The sequence below is a fragment of the Eschrichtius robustus genome, chromosome 3 (genome assembly GCF_028021215.1).
Source record: "Eschrichtius robustus isolate mEscRob2 chromosome 3, mEscRob2.pri, whole genome shotgun sequence".
Taxonomy (NCBI): Eukaryota; Metazoa; Chordata; class Mammalia; order Artiodactyla; family Eschrichtiidae; genus Eschrichtius; species Eschrichtius robustus.
Window position 1 is genome coordinate 4,629,925 of NC_090826.1, and position 17,753 is coordinate 4,647,677.

Genomic DNA, 17,753 nt, shown 5'->3' on the forward strand with positions numbered 1-17,753 from the left:
CAGCTGGCCAGCGGTGCTGTTAGGTTCTAAGTGTTTCCATGAAACCGGCCTCGGATTGCCTGGTGCAAATCATAGGAAGTTTTTATTAGATTCTGTACAGAAGATAAATGCTCAGTTGTCAAAAAAACTACAAACGGATCCCTGGCTCTGGGCTGGGTGGTGGTATGAAGACAGAGCTCCCTCCACAGTGAACCCAGGGTCAAGCTGCTCATCAGGGCAGCAAACAGGCCTGGAGGCTGGACAAAGTGGGAGAGGGAGCCCCACGCTCCAGGGGCCTCTGTTTGGGGCCCTCCCTCCTCTTTAATAATTTTGTAAAAACCAGGACTGGAGGGACTTCAGGGGACCATGCCTCCCTGCAAGTATTGCCATTGGATATGAAATACACAGATTGGATATAAAAACCCAAGGTGACAAATCGGCCGGCGGGGAGCGGGGAACAGTGGCTAACTGGCTACCTCTGCCCCCATATCACATGTTGGTCCTTGAAGGCACAGCAGCATTGGCGAGGCAGGCCTCCCACGGCTGAGGCTGGACCGGAGCCCCCTGCCTTACTCACCTGTGGCCAGCTCCTCCCCCCAAGTTACCCCACAGCCAGAGACTGAAGGGGCCTCTGAAGGTGAGACAGAGCTGCGTAGTCCCCCCTGTTCTCCCGGCTCCCGGAGGCGTCTCTGGAGCTGGGACCCTGTCTGGAGGGTGAGGAGACAGGCTTGGCCACCTGAGGGGCAGAGGCAGTGCTGCAATTCCAGGTTGCAGAGCAGGAGGGAAGAGGGGGTAGACCAGCTCCTTGCGGGCCCCGGAACCCCCTCCAGATCTTCACATGCAGGGGCCACTGCATGGAGGCAGGGGATGGAAGGAGACAGCCTCTGCATTCACCCCGGCCCCTCCAGCTCAAAGTCCACAGCTATTCCCGGGCTTCTCCTTAGCCTGAGTCTAGGGTCTTCCTCCATGCAAGACCCAGCAGGCCCTCCCCAGGGCCCATGGCCAAGCCCAGGCCTGCAAGAGGTCTGCCCAGCATGGAGAGCAAAGAAGACCCCTGCCCCAGGGTGGAGGAACTCTTACCAGGGACCAGGCCTTGGACCCAGAAGCTGCGAGGCCTCTAAGCCAAGATCCCTTCCTGGCCAGACCTGCACGGGTTGGGGGTGGGCACCAGGATAAGGAAGCCCGCTCCCCCTTTGCTTCAGTTTTCTCCACCACGTACCCACGACCTTCATGGTGGGAGTCACAGAGGTGGCTGACGTGGTGTGCATAGGCAATGGAGGCACAGTGATGAGGGTGGGATGCTAACAGCGGCCAAGGTGGGTGTGGTGCCCATGGTGATGGCGCAGAAGTGTTGTGCTTTAGCTCGGCTGGGGAGAGTTCTCAAGGGGGCCAGGGGCACTAAGTGTGGGAGGCCTCAGGCTTGGGGGCCACGCCAGGCCCCTGAAAACTGGCCCCCACAAAGGACCCATGGAGGGTCCTCCACTACTCTTACTCCGTGTCCACTCGGTGGCGGCCGGGGCACACAGACCAGGAGACTTGTCCGCAGTCCTGAGCGTTAACATGGTCACCTGCTCATTACAGATGCGGAAACCAAGGCAGAACAAGTCAGCAGGGAGACCTGCTCAGAGAACTTGGCTTGGGCTCTGAAGACCCCTGTGCTTACAGACCCTCTGTACCCCACCCCCTGAGGTGTGACAATTACGGTGCAGAGTGGGAAGCCGGGTGCAGTCTGGTGGCTCCTGCAGGGCTGGGCTTTGTTCCGTCCGGCGGTAGCCCCGTCTCCGGGCTCCCCCCCCCACCCCACGTCCCCAGCCCAGCTGCCCCGTGCGGAGCCCGCCTTTTCCCAAGCCCCAGCCTCTCTCTGCCCGGAGGTGCCCTGTCCAGAGGCTGGTCCGCGCCCAGTGTGGTCGTCCAGGGCGATCATTGCCCCTCCAGGCAATGGCCGCTTCCGGGGCGGCAGACAGCCCGCCCCGTCAGGGCTAGCGCAAGTCCAGGCGCCGCCGGCGGTCTCAGCGTAGCCTGCCCCGAGCCTGGGCCGGGTTAGGATGGCATCTTTGGTGCTTTGGCCCCGTGGGTGGCCCGGCCCGCCTGGAGACTTGGGGAGGCGCCGGCGGGCCCTAAGACGCCGAACCCATCGAGTCCGAGTGCAGCGTGACGTAGCCCGACGACTCCGAGGGCGAGCTCAAGAAGCTGCTGGTGCTGCCGCCGCCGCCGCCGCCGCCGCCGCCGCCGCCGCCCGCCGCGCGCAGGCCCCCGGGTTCGCCCCACGACGCGCTCAGGCCGGTCCGCAGGGTCCTGGGACGTGCGTGTGCGGCCGGCCGCGGCCCAGGGCTCCGTTGCGCGCCGCCGCCGCCAGGGGGCGCCGCGTCCCCGCCGGGCTGGGCGCCGTCTCGGGGAAGGGCGCGGACGGGGAAGGGCCCCGGCGAGGCGGGCAGGCGGCGCAGGGCCTGCGGCTCCCGCTCGAAGGCGGTCAGCGCGAAGGCGTCGGGCAGCAGCGAGGCCGAGGCGCAGCGGGCGCCGGGCCCGGCGCGGCGGCGCGGGCTGCCGGGGGGCGAGCCGGGGGCGAGGCGCGGGCCGTCGTCCAGGGCCGGGGGGCGCAGCGACAGCAGGCTCTCGGCCGAGCGACGGCGCGGGCGGAAGGGGGGCGCATCCTCCGCCATTAGGCCACCGCGGCGCCGGTCGGGCCCGCCGGGCAGCACCAGGGCGGCCAGGTCCTCGCCAGAGCCCCAGCGCGGTAGGAACGTGGGCAGCGGAACGGCGGCCCACACATCCGCGTCGTCGTGGGAGAAGCGTCGCGTGGGCGGGACCTGTCAGGACCAAGGGGTTAACCCGGGCTGCCCTCCTGGAAAAGGGGGACCTAGCCTCCCCTCACCGAGCAGGGCCGCCTGAGGTCAGGGACCAGGCCTGGTCCAGGGCACCCTGGTATGGAGCTGTGAGATCTGGGGCAAGAGACAATCTCTCCAAACCACAGTGTGGTCATCTGTAGCTTGGGTCAGTTGGGGAGAAGTCTGCTTGAGTAGGGTGCTGAGCCCCAAGGAAACAGCACAGGCACCAAATGGACCATCCTCCTAGAGCACCAGGGAACTTGGGCACAGGGGCTGGGGTGCCCCCCATGGGTCCACCTGCACAGGCTCTGTGACCTGGGGCCAGCCCGTCTTGGGAGGATGAAAGCCAGCCCCAGGAGCTGTGGCAGGCGTGAGACGTGCTCCGAGAGGAAAGGCCTTGGAGAGGCCTATTTGCGTCTCCAGCCCTGGCTGCCCCTACCTGCAGGTACTGCATCTTGTCGTCCTGCAAGGGCCGCGGAGGGCAGAACTGGGGCAGGTCCCCCTCCAGGGCAGAGAGCTCATACGTGGCCGTCCTGTCCAGGGCCACAAAGTCACCCCCATAGCTGTAGTCCAGGGAGCGGTCCAACACTAGGTCTGGGGGGATGCCACCTTCCAGGCTGGTTTCTGCAGGGCGGGGCAGAAGCTTAGGGCCATGGAAACTTGGGGGCATCCAGGAATGGGTCCCAGGGACCCCCCCAGAGACACACGCAGGGCTGGTGGGCTGGTTAACAGAAAAGGAGAAGGGCGGGGTCCTCTATTCAGATCCTGACTCTGCCACCTTTTAGTTGAGGGACTGGGGAAGTCACAGACCCTGAGCCAGTTTCCTCCTCTACGGGGGTGAGAACTAAATAGACACAAGGAGCTGACACTGCCTGGCAGGTGGCAAGGGCTCAGCCCAGGGTCACATTATTACTGCTGGCAGGGAGACAGGACCGGTCTACAGGAGCCCCGGGGCAGTTCGCCAGGACCCCTAAGGTTGGAAGCTCCACGAAACACATTCAGGCTGGAGTCCACAGCCACTCTGTTAACCAGAACGTCTGATTAACTGGAACCCTGGGGGCGGCCAAGCCATACAGGGGAATGCCCCGTGGGCCACCAGGCTTGGGTCCTTTAGGGGTTTAAGAACCTTTGGGGGAGAACAAGGGGGCTCTGACAGCTGTTATCCCGCGGACCCCCAGTGACCTCACCCAGGCGCCACTCTCCCTGGGGGGCATTCTCAGACCATCCTCACCGTCATCCGAGTCCTCATCGTTGGCCATGAGGGCCATGCACTTCTCCCAGACGGCCTTGAGGTCAGCGCGGTAGCGGTCGCAGGCCCAGAGGAATAGGGGCAGCAGCAGGGCCTGGGTCACTGAGCACCACAGCACACACAGTGCCATCCAGGGCGCCGAGGCGTCAGCCCGCAGGCTGCTGAAGCTCACCACCTGTGGGCACAGGGCTGGGCCTGGCACCCGGCAGGACCCCCATCACCCAGCTTCCCTTCCCGGCCTCAGTGCTCCCACCTGTGGGGCAGGTCTGAGTGCCCACCTGCCGGAGGAGGTGGAGGGGGAGATGGAGGGGGAGTAGGAGGAGACGGACAAAGCTCTGGGCTCTTGGGCAGGAAAGAGACAGAGTGTGAGGGGAGAAGTCCCTGCCCACCGACAGCCGCTGGTGCCAAGATGAACAGTCACAGCGCCGTGTGTGCATAGCCCTTCACAGTGCACCGGGTAGCACTGGGCATGGCCTCCCTCATTTCACCCGTGACTGCCCGAGGAGGAGGAGGCGTGGATTACCATCCCCTTTTTGAGAGCCAGGTCTCAAGTCTCCCAGTTCAGGGACCTTTCTACCATCCCCGCTGCTCCACGGCTAGTGGCCTCCTTGGCCCTGCCCCTACTCTGAGGGTCTAGACCTCAGACCCCAGAGGTCTAGAATCAAAGCAGTTTCTGGGGGTCAGAGGATCCAACCAGGTGGCTTTTGGGTCACTGCCTAGGGATCCCTCATTCCTCTGCTCCCAGGAGAGTTCATTCCCCCACTGAGTGACATAACTATTCCTCTTTTCACAGCAGAAGTGGACATGATGCAGAGATCATGTTGGTTCTTCCATGCAAGCTGTGTGACCCTCAGAAAGATGCTAAACCTCTCTAGGGCTCAGTTTCCTCATCTGTGAAATGGGCCAAGAACACCCCACAGGGTGAGGTAAAGATTCCAGTACCAGGCCTGCAGCATGGAGTGGGTTCCACAAACGGCCCTGAAGAGAAGCTGGGGGGCCCTTCCCCCACTGCCGTTCCCATCTGGCTCTGCAATTTCACACATGCGCCTTCCCTCTATCAGCAAAGGGACTGGGGACACCAGGCCCCACTGCACACAGGAGGACTCTACCTGGGGGGTACCTGGCCCACTGAGGGTGGGGCAGAAGGTCACCCCTGACTATGAGGCTGCCACACCACCTGTCACCTTCTGGAGCTTGCGTCCTGCAATGACTCCCTGCCCAGCTGCTAGGATGAAGCCTCTATGTGGTCCTTGCCCCTAGACCCTTCCCTGTCCAGCTCTATAGCCTTCAGGGGCTGGGCTGGAGCCCTATCAGTGGGAGGGCTTGTCTTTGAGTCCATTCTTGGGCTAGGCCTGGGGCACAGCCTCGCAGACAGGACCCCAGGCAGCCTCGGTGGACCTTGGACCCTTGCTGGCAGGGTCTTCAGACCAGCCCTCACCTTGACCTTCCTCAGCTCCTGGGATCAAGTCCAACTCCCCAGCACACGTTCAAGGCCTGCCCTGCCTCCCGATTCAGGATCAAAGCCAATTCTGCCACACCAAATCCCCCCTCTGTCCATCCTGGGACCTGGACCCACCAGGAAGCCTGTGGCATGTCACCCCACCTTCCATACCCTCTGCATCAAATGGCTCTCACTCAGGTTAGGAAAGTCCCCTGCCGTGTGACAAAAGACCCTGGTCTCTGCAGCCACCTGACATGGGTTCAGATCCCACCATGGACGCCCTGACTTTAGGCGGGTCGTTTGACCTCTCTGAAGTTCAGTTTCCACCTCTGTAAAATGGGGATGATGATGATGCCTCCTGAAAAGATGGGGCGTGAGGATTCAACCGCCTCACGCCTGGAGCGCGCCCAGCCCCAGGGCTGCCCCAGAGCCCACGCCCCCCCCCCCCGCCGGGCTCCTACCACCCGCCGGGCTCACCCACCAGCACAGGGAAGCCCATGAGGCAGTCGTATATGACGACGATGGTGGCCACCAGGCTGGTGATCTGCAGCGAGGTCCTGGCGGGCTCGGAGCCGTCGATGGAGGAGCGGCGCTTGCCCTGCGCGTCCTCCACCACGATGGTGGGCACGGTGAAGGCGTGGCGGTCAGCCCGGCGCCCCACCTGCACCGCCAGCGTCTGGAAGAGGGCGATGGCCGTGCAGACCACGCCCATGGCCACGCTGCCGCCCACCAGCAGCAGGAAGCAGACGCCGAAGCCCAGGCCAATCTCAGCCACGATGAAGTGGCAGCCGTGGGTGTAGAAGCGCTCGCTCGTGTCGTGCCAGCCGACGGCGGGCAGCGCCGACAGGATGAAGGACACCATCCAGATGCCCATGACCGTGTGCACCGCCTGCTTCTTGGCGTTGCTTAGCCTGGCACGGGGCGGGGGCAGGACAGAGGGACCTGGCGTCACTCACAGGGGTCTCTCCGCAGGCCCCTGGGGACCGGCAGAGGGTCCTCAACTGCCCCAGCCCCGCAGTCGGCACGTCGTCACGTGTCCTTCTCACCGAGCCCCTCTGTACCGGACACTGTACACACCCACGTACACCCACACGCGCTCTCGCCCCTGCAACCCCAGCACAGCATGGGTGCGGCACACCGCACAGGGACCCTGTCCCCACACCGAGGGTACCTGTGCCCTCAGGCACCCACGTCCCCCTCTGCAAGGACACCAGCTGTTCAGGTGCACACGGGCACGCGCCCAGGAGCTCACCGGTAGTTGACGGGCCAGCGGACCATCCACATGCGGTGGTAGGAGAGGGAGGTGACGGAGAAGCAGGTGGCCAGGGTGAGGGTGTAGAAGGTGGAGACGAAGACCTTGCAGAGGCCCTCGTTCCACTCGTAGTCGGGGCGCTGGCGCCGCAGCTGCACCACGGCGTAGGTGGCGATGGGCACGGCCACGTTGAGCATGTGGGTGGCCGCGAGCGTGCACAGCAGGAACTCCAGGGGCTTCCACTTCTTCTGCTTGGCCCCCACGCTGAGGATGCCCCACGCGTTGGCCAGCAGGGAGAGGCCTCCGCAGGCCAGCCAGCCCACCGCGCTGCCGGGCAGCCGCCGCTCATCGCTCATGGTGCAGACGGGAGCTGGCCGGCGGCTGGGACATCCTCCTCAAGCCAGGCCTCGGCTCAGAGCAGCAGCCCTCACACGTGGCGGCCTGGGGACACCAGGGGCCGTGAGCATCTGCAGTGGGTTCGGGGGGAGCCAAAGAGCTCTCAGTGACTCTCCCTTGGGCTCCGGCAGTGAAGCTCTTGGGGCTCTTGGGAGTGGGAGAAAGAGGGGGTCCCCTCATGCTCCACTGCCTGTCTGGTCCTGGCTTGGGCGGGGCTGCTTCGCCCTCCTCTCCCCTCCATGGAGCCTCCTGGCTCCCAGGGGATGTATACAGGGGTGCTCAATAAGTGCACATCCCCTCACCTCCCCCTACTCCTGGTCAAGGTGCGGCATCTAGGCTTCCTTCCAGGCCGCCTGCATCCTCAGGGAAGCCGCCAGGCCGGGCCCAGGTGGGCGCTGTGCCGCGTGTGTACCTGGTCCTGTCCCAGAACCAGCCCTCTCACCATCAAACTCCCCCAGTCCTCACGCAGCCCACGCGAGGCTCCCCCAGTGCATGCTGGGGGCCCTCACTTTCATTGGTCCCACTTCCTTTGGCCAATGAGGACACGCCTGGAGGATGAGCCCCCCGAACCTCCCCTGTGAGGAAGGGATGCTCTGGGGACCACTCTCGTGCCCACCTTGGGAAAGGGCGGCCTGCTTTACCCAGGTCAGCCCCCAGCAGGCCTTCCATGGCCGTGCACACCTGGCAGGCCCTGGCACTACCCCGGGCTGGGGGGCACACTAAGCTCTAGCGCACTAGCCATGTGGCCCCAGCAAGGTCCCTGCACCCACGTCCTACTCTGAAACGAGGACGATGAGGCTTCCTCCAGGGGGAGGCTGGGGTGGACAGACACCACATCTCTTAACGCCTGGGGCAGGCCCGCTCTCACGCACAGTGGCTGCTCTGGATGCCGTGGGCAGCATGGGACCGTAGCTGGTCCAGGGACCGGAAGCTGCCCCCAAGGACAGCCTGTGGATAGGCAGGAACCAGGGACCTAGGACGCGGGGCAGGCCCCATCCTGCCAGCGGGCCAGGCGCTGAGTCCCCCTTCCCAGCTCGGCACGTCCCTGTGCGGAGCGCTGGCCGGTCCCTCTGATGCGAGGCCCCCCACAGGAGGCCCCTCTGGCCACAGCCTGGAGCAGGTGGCGTGGGGCACAAGTGCAGTGCTAAGTGCAGGTCTACCATGTACGCTGCCTACACTTGGGCCTTCTCACCCTCTAGCCTGTGTAATCTCATTGGCTGCAAATTTGTTGCCCCCAACACTTATGGGCACCACTGAACCAGACACAGCCACGTGATCCTTCAGGGACTGTTTCCAGCTTGGGGTGGACAGGCCATCGCAGGCCCCTGGCGCTCAGGACAGGGGAAGTGGCACCTCCCAGCCCGCTGCCAGGCTCCCCTGCTTGTCTTGTGCAGAGTGCGGCCTGAGCCCCATGGACACCGAAGGATCTGAGTCCTGATGGGTCTCATTCATCTCTGTGCCCCTGCAGTGGGCCTGCCCAGACCCCTGACCCAGAGGAGGAGTCTAATCTGGACCACACCAGTGCCCACTAAGGGCCTTTTAGTGGGGGCTGGGGGACTTCTGGGGCCAGGGAACTTCCTTCCCAAACATTAGGCTTCTGCTCGCAAAGCTGCCTCCCCTTCCCCACCCCAGACCCAGCGTGGGAGGTGAGGCGGCCCCGCTGAACCCTCCCCCAGCCGTTCCGGTGTCCAGCGAGCCTCCCTGACTTCAGCATACAGAGGCCACCCGGTGTGGGGTGAAGAGCTGTTAGGCTCCAGCTTTAGCGCCCCAGCCAGTCACGTGACTCAGCTGGGCCTCAGTTTTCTCATCTGTACGTAGACATGATAGTATCTACCTCGAGAAGTGTGTGGGTAGCCGGTAAGCTATGCCAGGGAAAGCGCTTAGAATGGAGCCAGGCACACAGTAAGTGCTCAATAAATGCTTGCCACGTAGATGTCTGTACCAAAGACCCCCCCTGCTCACTGAGCTATGCTGTCTCTTCAAGACACTGAGCTCAGAGGTGTGCATGAGCCTCAGACCTGCAGGCAGACGCACAGTCACCCCAGCCAGAACCTGGGACAGCCCAGCTTGGAGGGTAATGAGGCCACAGGGCTACACACAGCCAGGTGGGGTGTCTGGCAGCCTACCAGGGGTCCAGAGCGGGCAGAGCCTGCATGCTGCTGTGGGCCAGAGGCTTACATTATCAAACGGAAAACCGGATTCGGCATGCACCTGGTGGCCTGCCATCTATTTCTACTTGCATCGCGCCGCCTTGGCCGTCAGATTGGGAGGCCTTCCCTCAGAAGCCCAAGCAGGCTGTCTGACTCCTGTGACCCTGCGCCCGGCCCAGCCCACCCTGCCCACCTGTTGATTGCCGGTGCAGAGTGGTAGGGAAGGTGCCACAGGCTGCCACTGGTACAACCCTTCCTGGTGCCGGTTCTTCCCTGAGTCTAGCCGAGCAGTGTCTCACTGCAGGGAAAGGCCCTAGGTCTGTGGGCAGGAGAATGTGCCCTACAGGTAGAGGGAGGAGGCAATCCTCCTTCGGACAGGCACACTCCCCTCAGTTCGCACCCCCAGTGATCTTGTCTGAAGGACTGCCATCGTTCCCATTTTACAGATGGTTAAGGGGAGGTAACCAAGCTCTTAGGTTCCCGAGCCAGGATCCAAACTCCACCCGCCTGACATCAAAATCCTGATGTCTGAAACGTTAAAATGCTCGGAAACTTGGCATTTTTTTGTTCCTTGAGCTGAGGTTGTCTTTCTGGGCCTCCTGCCCCTGCAAGATGGGTCCTACTGTCCCCACAGTGCAGATGGGAACACTGAGGCTCAGAGCCCAGTGCAGCACAGGGAGGAAGTATGAAGGCTGGCTTTGTGGACTCCTGAGCGTGGTGGTCCTGCGATGGGGGAGGAGTGTCACTGGGGTGGGGTGGAGAGCAAGGTCTGCAAATGCAGAGTGAGAAGGGGCTGGCTCTGCGGAAACAAGGAGTCCCCCTTCCTCCAGGTTGGTGACACCTTCTGTTCATTCTCAATCACAGGGAGCAGGGGACACTAGGGTCCAGACCCCAGCACTCCAGGGGTGTTGCCGCCCCCTATTGGGAAGTTTCTCCCGCAGCCCACTCAGGCTCCGCAGCATTTCAGGACTGGGCTTCCCCCTCCGCCTGGATCCCGGAGACGCTCCCTGCCCCCACTCCCCCCAGGACACCGCAGTGCAGGCTGCAGGTGTGGCGGGCTTGGGACCCACCGTACTCTCTCCGCAGGGTCTGCGGGCGGGGCTCCGGCGTGACGTCGCGGCCCCGGGCCAATGAGGCCGCATGGCCCCCGGGCTCTATTGCGCAACAAAGAGAACCCAGAACTTGAAAGGATTCCCGGGCTCAGGCTGCCGCCCCCAGGCTGCTCTCCGCCGGCGCTGCTACCCGTCAGTCCCGCAGGGCCCCGCTCGGCCGCCGCCCAGGGCGGAGCTCCCGGCGAGTGGCCTCCACATCTCCGCCACGCCCGCCCCCCACCCCCGCGGTCCCCGCTCCTCTGTCCTCCGATCCCCCCGCCCGGCCAGGCGCGCGGTCCTGCCCCAGCGGGGCCCCCAGCTCTGCCCAGCCCCGAGGGCGCGTCCGAGCGTCGGCCGCGAGCCGAACGCTGACGGGACTGCGGTCCCGGACGCCTCCCGACTTACGCTGGGCAGCGGTGGGCCCGGGACCCCCAGACCGGCCATCCCCGCCCCCTGAAAGCAAGCCCCCCGGGGCGGCGCTGCCAGGCTCAGAAGAAGGGGCGGACCCCGGGGAAGTTACCCCGAAGGTCCCCAACTTGGGGGGAGGGGTGCACAGCCTTAAGCGGAGCCCTTGGCCATCGGACAGACCCCGTGACCGACCGACCACGGACAGCCCCTCCCCGCCCAAATTCCTCCCGCCGGGGGTCCCCTGCCCGGCCGCCCCCGGGCCAGGGCGGAGGCGCTCACCCTGCATTCGGGCGCCCGGGGCTCCAGCTCGCTGCTCCCGCCTCCGGCTCCGGCTGCGGCTCCCGCGCCCCCGGGCCGAGCGCGGGCCGCCGGGGACCGCGTGGGTGGCCGGCGGCGGAGCGGCCAGCGGGCCGGGGCATCCTGGCGGCGGCCGCCCGTGGCCTGCGCGTTCCGCTCGTCTCGGTTCGGCCCCGCCGCCCCTCCCTCCCTCTTTTCCTCCCTCTCTCCCTCCCTCCCCCCCCCTCGCGCCGCCGCCACCGCCACCGCCGCCGCGCTGCGATCCCGCCGCTCGGCTGGCTGCGCCCGGTCGGCCGGGGGCGGGGGGCGGAGCAGGGCGCAGGCCTCCGCGGGCGTCTCCACGCCGCCCCTCGGACCGCCCACCCCCTCCCCTCGGAGGCGCGGCCCGCCGCGTGTGTCTGTCTGTCCGCGCGTTTGTCTTGTACCCGCGGGGGAGCGCCCTCCGCATCCGCGCCTCCCGGCCGAAGCCCCCTAGGGTGGGCGGCGCCTCCCGCGACGCCTGGATCACGCTTGGGCCTCTCGCTGCCGACTCGGGTCTGTCCGTACTCCCGGTCTGTCCATACTCCCGACGCCGGCTGCGAGCCTCCTGGGGAAGACGTAGGCCAAAGGGGCCTGGGGCAGGAATGGACAGTGGGAACCTAGGGCCGGCGGTGGGGGGCTCAGGGAGGCCTTCCTGAAGGAAGTCACATCTAAGGTGAACTATCGGGGCGGGGCGTAAGGAGGACTTGGGGGCCCTGAGGACTGGTGGCCTCTAGAAATTGGGGAGTCGTTCATGGGGGGGAGCCAGGGCAGGGAGAGGTGAGGTTGGGTCAGCTAAGGATTCAGACTTACCCTCGGGCCTTCGGGGGGGGGGGGGTTCCACCGCGGGAATCAAGTGAATGGGCCACTGGGCCGCCGGGTGGTTGTCCCTCCCCCCATGGGCTCAGAAGTGTTCTCTGTGAAGCTGAGACCACGACCACGCAGCTGGGAGAGGCCAGGACCTGCGACCTGGCACCCCTGGCCCTCTCTCTTCCCTCCCTCAGGAGCTTGCCCTCCACTTAGCACTCCTAGCGGGGCACAGGCTGTCACCTCTAGGCTAGGTGGGGAAACCCATTAGTCCCCTTGATGGGGGTCTCTGGAGACCCAAGTCACAAGAGAGAGTGGCCTCTGGCATCCTGGCCTCCCATCCAGTCAGAGGATCCTGCCTGCCTCTTCTAGAAAGCCAGTGACCACACACATCCCGGACGAAAGGCCTCCGGAGTCACTCTGGGCTGCCCCGCAGGGCACTGTCCTGCCCCACAACCGGGAGCGTCCACGAGTGCCCAGCCCTGTGTCCGGAGGAAGGCGGGCATCTGCCCGGGACTGGACTCAACCAAATGCAGCCAGTGCTGCCTGTACCACTCCATAGCCTGGCTTCTGTGCCCACCTACACAATCTCCTCCGCACCCCAGAAACAGCTGGGGAGTTAGAAGCAGCTTTAGGGGGCCCAGAGTGAGTCTTGGGATCAGGTTTTTTTTTTTTTTTTTGGCCGTGCTGCGCGGCACGTGGGATCTTCGTTCCCTGACCAGGGATCAAACCCGCGCCCACTGCATTGGAAGCGTGGAGTCTTAACCACTAGACCCACTAGACTGCCAGGGAAGTCCCCAGGATCAGTCTCATGAGACAAAAGTAAAAGTGTTTGTATAGCAAGATTCCACAATGAAGCAGAGCTGGTAAATGGCGCGTCCTGGGCCACGCACTCCCTGTGTGTGGCTTCTGGGTGGCCAGGGCCCCTGATGAGCTCTCCGTGGACAGGCCAGCTCCCTGCCCATGTGACCCTGGTTGTAAATAGGGCACCAGCAGTAGGAGGCTGACACAGGGTAGCTGGTAGTCAAGTGTGGCATTTCTAAGGCAAACAGGCAATCCAGCCATCCAGAGCATGGGCCAGGCCGCTGCCCAGCTGGCAGAAGGCAGCCTGCCCCACGCCTGTGGCCCCAAGTGCGCCTCCACTAGCGAGCCCAGCTCACCACGGCCGCCTGTACTCGTGCCCCTGCCCCTGGCTTAGCTGGCTCTGGGGGCAGGTGGGAGATGAGCTTCTGATGGCCACCGTGGGGAAGCCCAGGGCCCAGGCACTTTGGGGCTGGCATGGCCGACTCTGGTTTCTCAGGCCAAGGCTTTGGCCGGCCTGGGCTGGCTCACCTCTGCACCACTCCCTGCCCAGGGCACCGCCTATGGCCTTCAGGAAGTTGGCACATGGTGTGGGTGGAGCTGGGGAGGCTGGGGCAGCCTCCAGGGGGCCGGGGGGGCAGGGTGGGGCTGCCGTGGCCTACTGTGGTCTGTTCCCTCCCCCTGCTCCCAGGCAGGAAATAACCCCGTCAGCCAGGACTGGGGCCCGAGTCGGATTCCGAAGGTCCTGGCGGGCGTCTCTGCACATCTGGAGCCACGTTCTCTCTGTCGGGGCCCGAGGGAGCCCTGCGTGAGGCCGTAGCTGTTGGTGGCCAGTCTCATCCCCAGGCTTCGGGGACCAGCCTGGGTCAGGAGCGTTCTCCCAGGCGATGGTGACCGGGAGTGCTTGGTGGAGGGGCCTTTCTCAGCTGGGGCTGGGGCTGGGGGGCTGGAGTGGCCTTGGCAGCGTATCTGCCCTGAGGCTGCTGGCCAGGTGCACACACACAGCCCCATACTTCACATGTGCACACACACGTGTGCAGAGACGGATGCTGACACACGTGCACACGCGCGCGCGCGCGCACACACACACACACACACACACACACACACACACACACACACACTGCCCCTCGGACCCCCACCCCATGAGCCTTCCCAATAACCCCCCTGCCCGAGTGGCTGGGGGTTCCCACGTCGGGCACAGGGGCCCTGGCACCAGCTGGGGAGGCTCCCTCCAGCAGGATCCCTGCCTCTTGCTCCGAGGTGTCTCAGCTGCCTCCAGGGAGCAGAGGCCAGGCCCAGGGCAGGGCTGCCCCATGCTGAGCTGTGGTCTGGTCTGGCTGAGCCCGCCTTTTCTGCCCAGCTCCTTGCCTGAGTCCTCACAAAAGCACCCCAGCCCCCATCGACAGGAAGGCCAGTGGGACACCGGTGGGGCCTCAGAGCCAGGACACGGAACCAGGGCCCGGGAGGGGGTTGGAGGGTGGGAAGGGAGGAAGGGGTGCTCTCTCTCTGTCCAGCAAGCCGTCGGGCAAACACAAGTGGGTGCCGCTGTGCCCGAGGTTCTCGGGTACGTGCAGGTACAGGCACCCGGGGGCGGGGGCGGGAGGGTGGCCCTGAGGAAGTGGGGGGGGACCCATGGGAGCCCACAGCCCCCCACACCCCAGGGAGAGCAACCGCCCAAGACAAGCGACCACCCAGACCAAGGTCCAGCCAAACAGCAGCTTTATTAGTGATGCTGGACTCTTTCCATACCGTACAGCGTGCGCCCCAGTATTCCCCAGGGTTTCCAGGGAATGCCTTGGGGCGTCGGGACAATACTGTGTAGCATTTACACTGGGATGATATAAATAAAGCTTTGGTGTATAGGTTTCCAGGAGAGGTTAACACAGGTTAACACTGCGAGACGAATACTTCACACAACACCAGCTGTCAACGTGAACTGGGTTTTTGGCCAAGGGGTAACTTCTAAATGATGAGACGCTGGGGGCTGCTCCAGGCCCCAGCGGCAGGAGGGGACGTCTAGGGCTGAGGCTCCGCTTGACCCTGTCGTTTTGCCTTCATCTGCAGGTACCGCCCTTTGCCTTCCTCAAAGCGCTTCTTCTCGTCCTCAGTCTCGGGCTGCGGACCACACAGAGAAGCAGGCAGGTTAGAGAACCTGTGACTGCAGGCTAGCCTGGGCCCGGCCCCGCCCCGCCCCGCCCCGCCCCGCCCCTGCCCGAGGGCACAGAGAACCCGGCCCAGGCCCCATCTTCCTGACAGCCCACAGCGAGCATCCCTCCCCGTGTCACCTTCCACAGCAGGCCGAATCCTGAGCCCAGCGCCATTTTGGTAATGAACTTCAGCTGAAAATGCAGTTGATGATGAAACGTGGGAGGGGAGGCCTAAAGCAGAGCCAAGCCAGAGCGAGGAAAAGGGGGACCCGCACGTTTGCGCCACTCCCAGGGAATGCCAGCTGCTCTCCGTCTCTGCCCCGAAGGGAAGTGGGGACAAACACGGTGCTGGCTGGGTGACCTTGAGAAGGCCACTTTATTGTACCAGGAGTGAGCGACCACATTGTGGGCAGCGAGCCCTGGCCAGCACAGACGCCTAGGAAGTGGCACCTGGTGTCCTCCTCACCTCTCCTCTGCTGCATCCTTCCTCTGAGCAACCTAAGAAGCCAGGTCCCCGAGTGACCAGCGGGACTTGGCCAAGGGCTGGGTTTTGCCCAGGACAGTCCTGGCTTGTGCCTGCCAACCCAGCAGGATGGCGAACGGTGCCCCCTCTCACTCTTGAGAGTGGCCTGGCCTGGCCGCTAAGTGGTGTGGCCCCTGGCCAGAGAGGTCCACTGCGGCAGCATCAGGGGGTCACTTCCCAAGGCCCCATCTGTCCCACCGCAAAGTTCTCTCTCGCCGCCCGGGGCCAGGGATCCGGGCTTAAAGAGCTGTGCGAATTCCTCTGGGATGACAGTGCCTTGCGACACTTTGAGGGTGTCTGAAAGCCAAAGAAATGGGGCAGTTGCCCTTCATCCACAATGACACCAAGCCCTAGCAGCTATTTTTGGCCCAAGGGTTTTACAGACAAATGGTACATTGGCAGAAGAGAGAACGATCAGCCAGAGGATGGAACGTCAGGTCACACCAAATACTTCCTCCCCCTCAGCCTTCTCAGAAATTGTTCTCTAAATGTCACCAGGTGTAAAGCGTCAAACCTTGCGGCTCGGAGCCAGGAGAACATTCGGGTTTCTGAAGCACTGCGACCGTGCTTCTTATAGTGGTTCTGGTTCCTGTCTGAGGAGTCTCGGGGCAGACATGGAAAATGGTGGTTTTTCCAAGACACTTTATTGAAGGCCTGCTCTGGTTTCACCTCTGGCTGACTTTTTAAAAATAAAATTTGAGGCTACTCAATTTGACTTGAAACAGCACAGGGAGATGAAACGTTCTCAGTTTCAGCAGGCAGTTCTAAGCGGGCAAGACCCCCGAGTCCTCCGGCCCCTGCTGCCCAAGGCACCCCACGAACACAAGTCCACATCCTGCTGGGCCCAGCCCAAGGTTTCTGCACACATCCAGGCAGAATGTGCTAGATCGGGGCCTCTCAAACGTTCACGTACGCGTGAATCACTTGAGGATCTTGTAAATGTGGACTCTGACCCCGGTGGGTCTGGGGGTCAGAGGCTGAGACCCGTTTCTTTCTTTTTTTTTCTTTCTCATAAATTGATTTATTTATTTTTGGCTGCGTTGGGTCTTCGTTGCTGCGCGCGGGCTTTCTCTTAGTTGTGGCGAGCGGGGTCTACTCTTCCTTGTGGTGTGCGGGCTTCTCATTGCGGCGGCTTCTCTTGCTGCGGAGCACGGGCTCTAGGCGTGTGGGCTTCAGTAGTTGCGGCTCGCGGGCTCCAGAGCGCAGGCTCCGTAGTTGTGGCGCACGGGCTTAGCTGCTCCGCGGCGTGTGGGATCTTCCCGGACCAGGGCTCGAACCCGTGTCCCCTGCACTGGCAGGCGGACTCTTAACCACTGGGCCACCAGGGAAGCCCTGAGGCCCGTTTCTCACACGGGTCCAGGTGACGCGATGCTGCTGCCCGCAGAGCACTTTGGGTAGCAGGACCCCGGCCCCTCCCCCTCTCCATCCCTGTTCCAAATGGGGGACAGCCAAAGCGGCCAAGAATGCAAGGTCAAGGCCACCAGGCTAGAACAGTGGGGGCTTTTTCCTCCCCCTCCCCTATATGGAACTTGCTTGGCATGGCTGAGGAGACCTGTGGCTCCCATCCACCTGCAGCCCGAAGGCACAGCCCTTCCTTGGTGGGAGGAGGGGTGTAGCCGGGCTTCTTCCTGCCTGCCTTGCACACGACCCCATCAGTGCCTATGGGGTCCCAGAGCTGGGAACCGGGGAGTCGGGGCCTGGTGGGGCTGGCTGAGAGGAGAGCTGGAGGAGGGCAGTGCAGGGTCTGGACCACGTTCCAAGGTTCCTGCCAGCTCTAAAAACCCGCCCCTCTCCGCTGGGGTTCTGGAGCAGGCCCTCCTCCTAGCTGGTGGAGTTGCCATCTCGGGGGCAGGGGAAAGAAGGCAAGGGCTTATTAGAAAGAAGAAGATTTCTCAGAAGCAAGAGAGTGTGAGCTTGGCCTAGGTAAGGCAGCAGGACCAAGAGGGGGCGGCTACCAGGCCCCCTGCAGAGCTCCCCGGAGCCAGGGCCTGCCTCGCGAGAGGGGCTTCCTGTTCCTCCAGCCCATCAGTGGTCTTGGAAACCAGCAGATGTGGGATTCGGGTGAGAACTGGGTCCCTAAGTGCCAGGGTCATCAGCCAAGTGCCCTTGGGGCTCCAGGGAGCAGGGAGGGGACCCAGGGAGGGTGGCAAACGGCCCCGTTGAGGTGCTGGCGTGAGCTCAGAAGCTGGCGTCCTGTCTGTCAGGCAAGGATGGCCCACGTGAGGCCAGGGCCTGGTGCGGGGCTGGCACTGGGACTGAGGAAGGGCTGCTGGGCCCGGGAGACGCCCGGGGAGCAGCCCACCCTCCGCGGCCACCTAGCCATTGACCCCTCGGGGCCGCCCACACTGCGCACTTGGGTTCTTTCC

General features: G+C 63.9%; 2 protein-coding genes across 5 annotated transcripts in view; both read right to left on the bottom strand.

Annotated features, from left to right (window-relative positions):
- Window positions 1-63: 63 nt before the first annotated feature.
- On the bottom strand, window positions 64-11,271 carry GPR153 (G protein-coupled receptor 153). Of its 3 annotated transcripts, none has more exons than XM_068538775.1 (6): window positions 11,071-11,271; window positions 6,747-7,187; window positions 5,976-6,405; window positions 4,036-4,228; window positions 3,244-3,428; window positions 64-2,786 (listed from the first exon to the last, which is right to left on the bottom strand). In XM_068538775.1, exons 2-6 carry the CDS (start codon window positions 7,100-7,102, stop codon window positions 2,097-2,099), a joined length of 1,854 nt encoding a protein of 617 aa, XP_068394876.1. In that variant the 5' UTR covers window positions 7,103-7,187; window positions 11,071-11,271; the 3' UTR covers window positions 64-2,096. The 3 variants fall into 3 exon arrangements, with proteins under 3 accessions (XP_068394876.1, XP_068394874.1, XP_068394875.1); XM_068538773.1 differs by having other exon boundaries at window positions 6,747-7,213; XM_068538774.1 differs by lacking the exon at window positions 11,071-11,271 and having other exon boundaries at window positions 6,747-10,635.
- A 3,148-nt stretch (window positions 11,272-14,419) lies between these two features.
- The window catches only part of ACOT7 (acyl-CoA thioesterase 7), a 92,481-nt gene continuing 89,147 nt past the window's right edge, over window positions 14,420-17,753 (bottom strand). Inside the window, exon 9 of one of the 2 annotated variants that reach the window (XM_068537703.1) lies at window positions 14,420-14,832. In XM_068537703.1, the coding sequence (XP_068393804.1) occupies window positions 14,734-14,832 (99 nt within the window). In that variant the 3' untranslated portion in view covers window positions 14,420-14,733. The remainder of the gene's footprint in view (window positions 14,833-17,753) is intronic. The other variant, XM_068537705.1, reaches the window with a different exon arrangement.

What these genes read in the sequence shown, in the direction of transcription:
- GPR153 (XM_068538775.1), bottom strand. Translation starts at nt 7,102, where the DNA reads ATGAGCGATGAGCGGCGGCTGCCCGGCAGCGCGGTGGGCTGGCTGGCC. An exon ending in CGCTGGCCCGTCAACTACCG is followed by an intron (nt 6,406 to 6,746) that starts GTGAGCTCCTGG and finishes GCCCCGTGCCAG; the next exon opens with GCTAAGCAACGCCAAGAAGC. An exon ending in CGATGAGGACTCGGATGACG is followed by an intron (nt 3,429 to 4,035) that starts GTGAGGATGGTC and finishes CCCGCCCTGCAG; the next exon opens with AAACCAGCCTGGAAGGTGGC.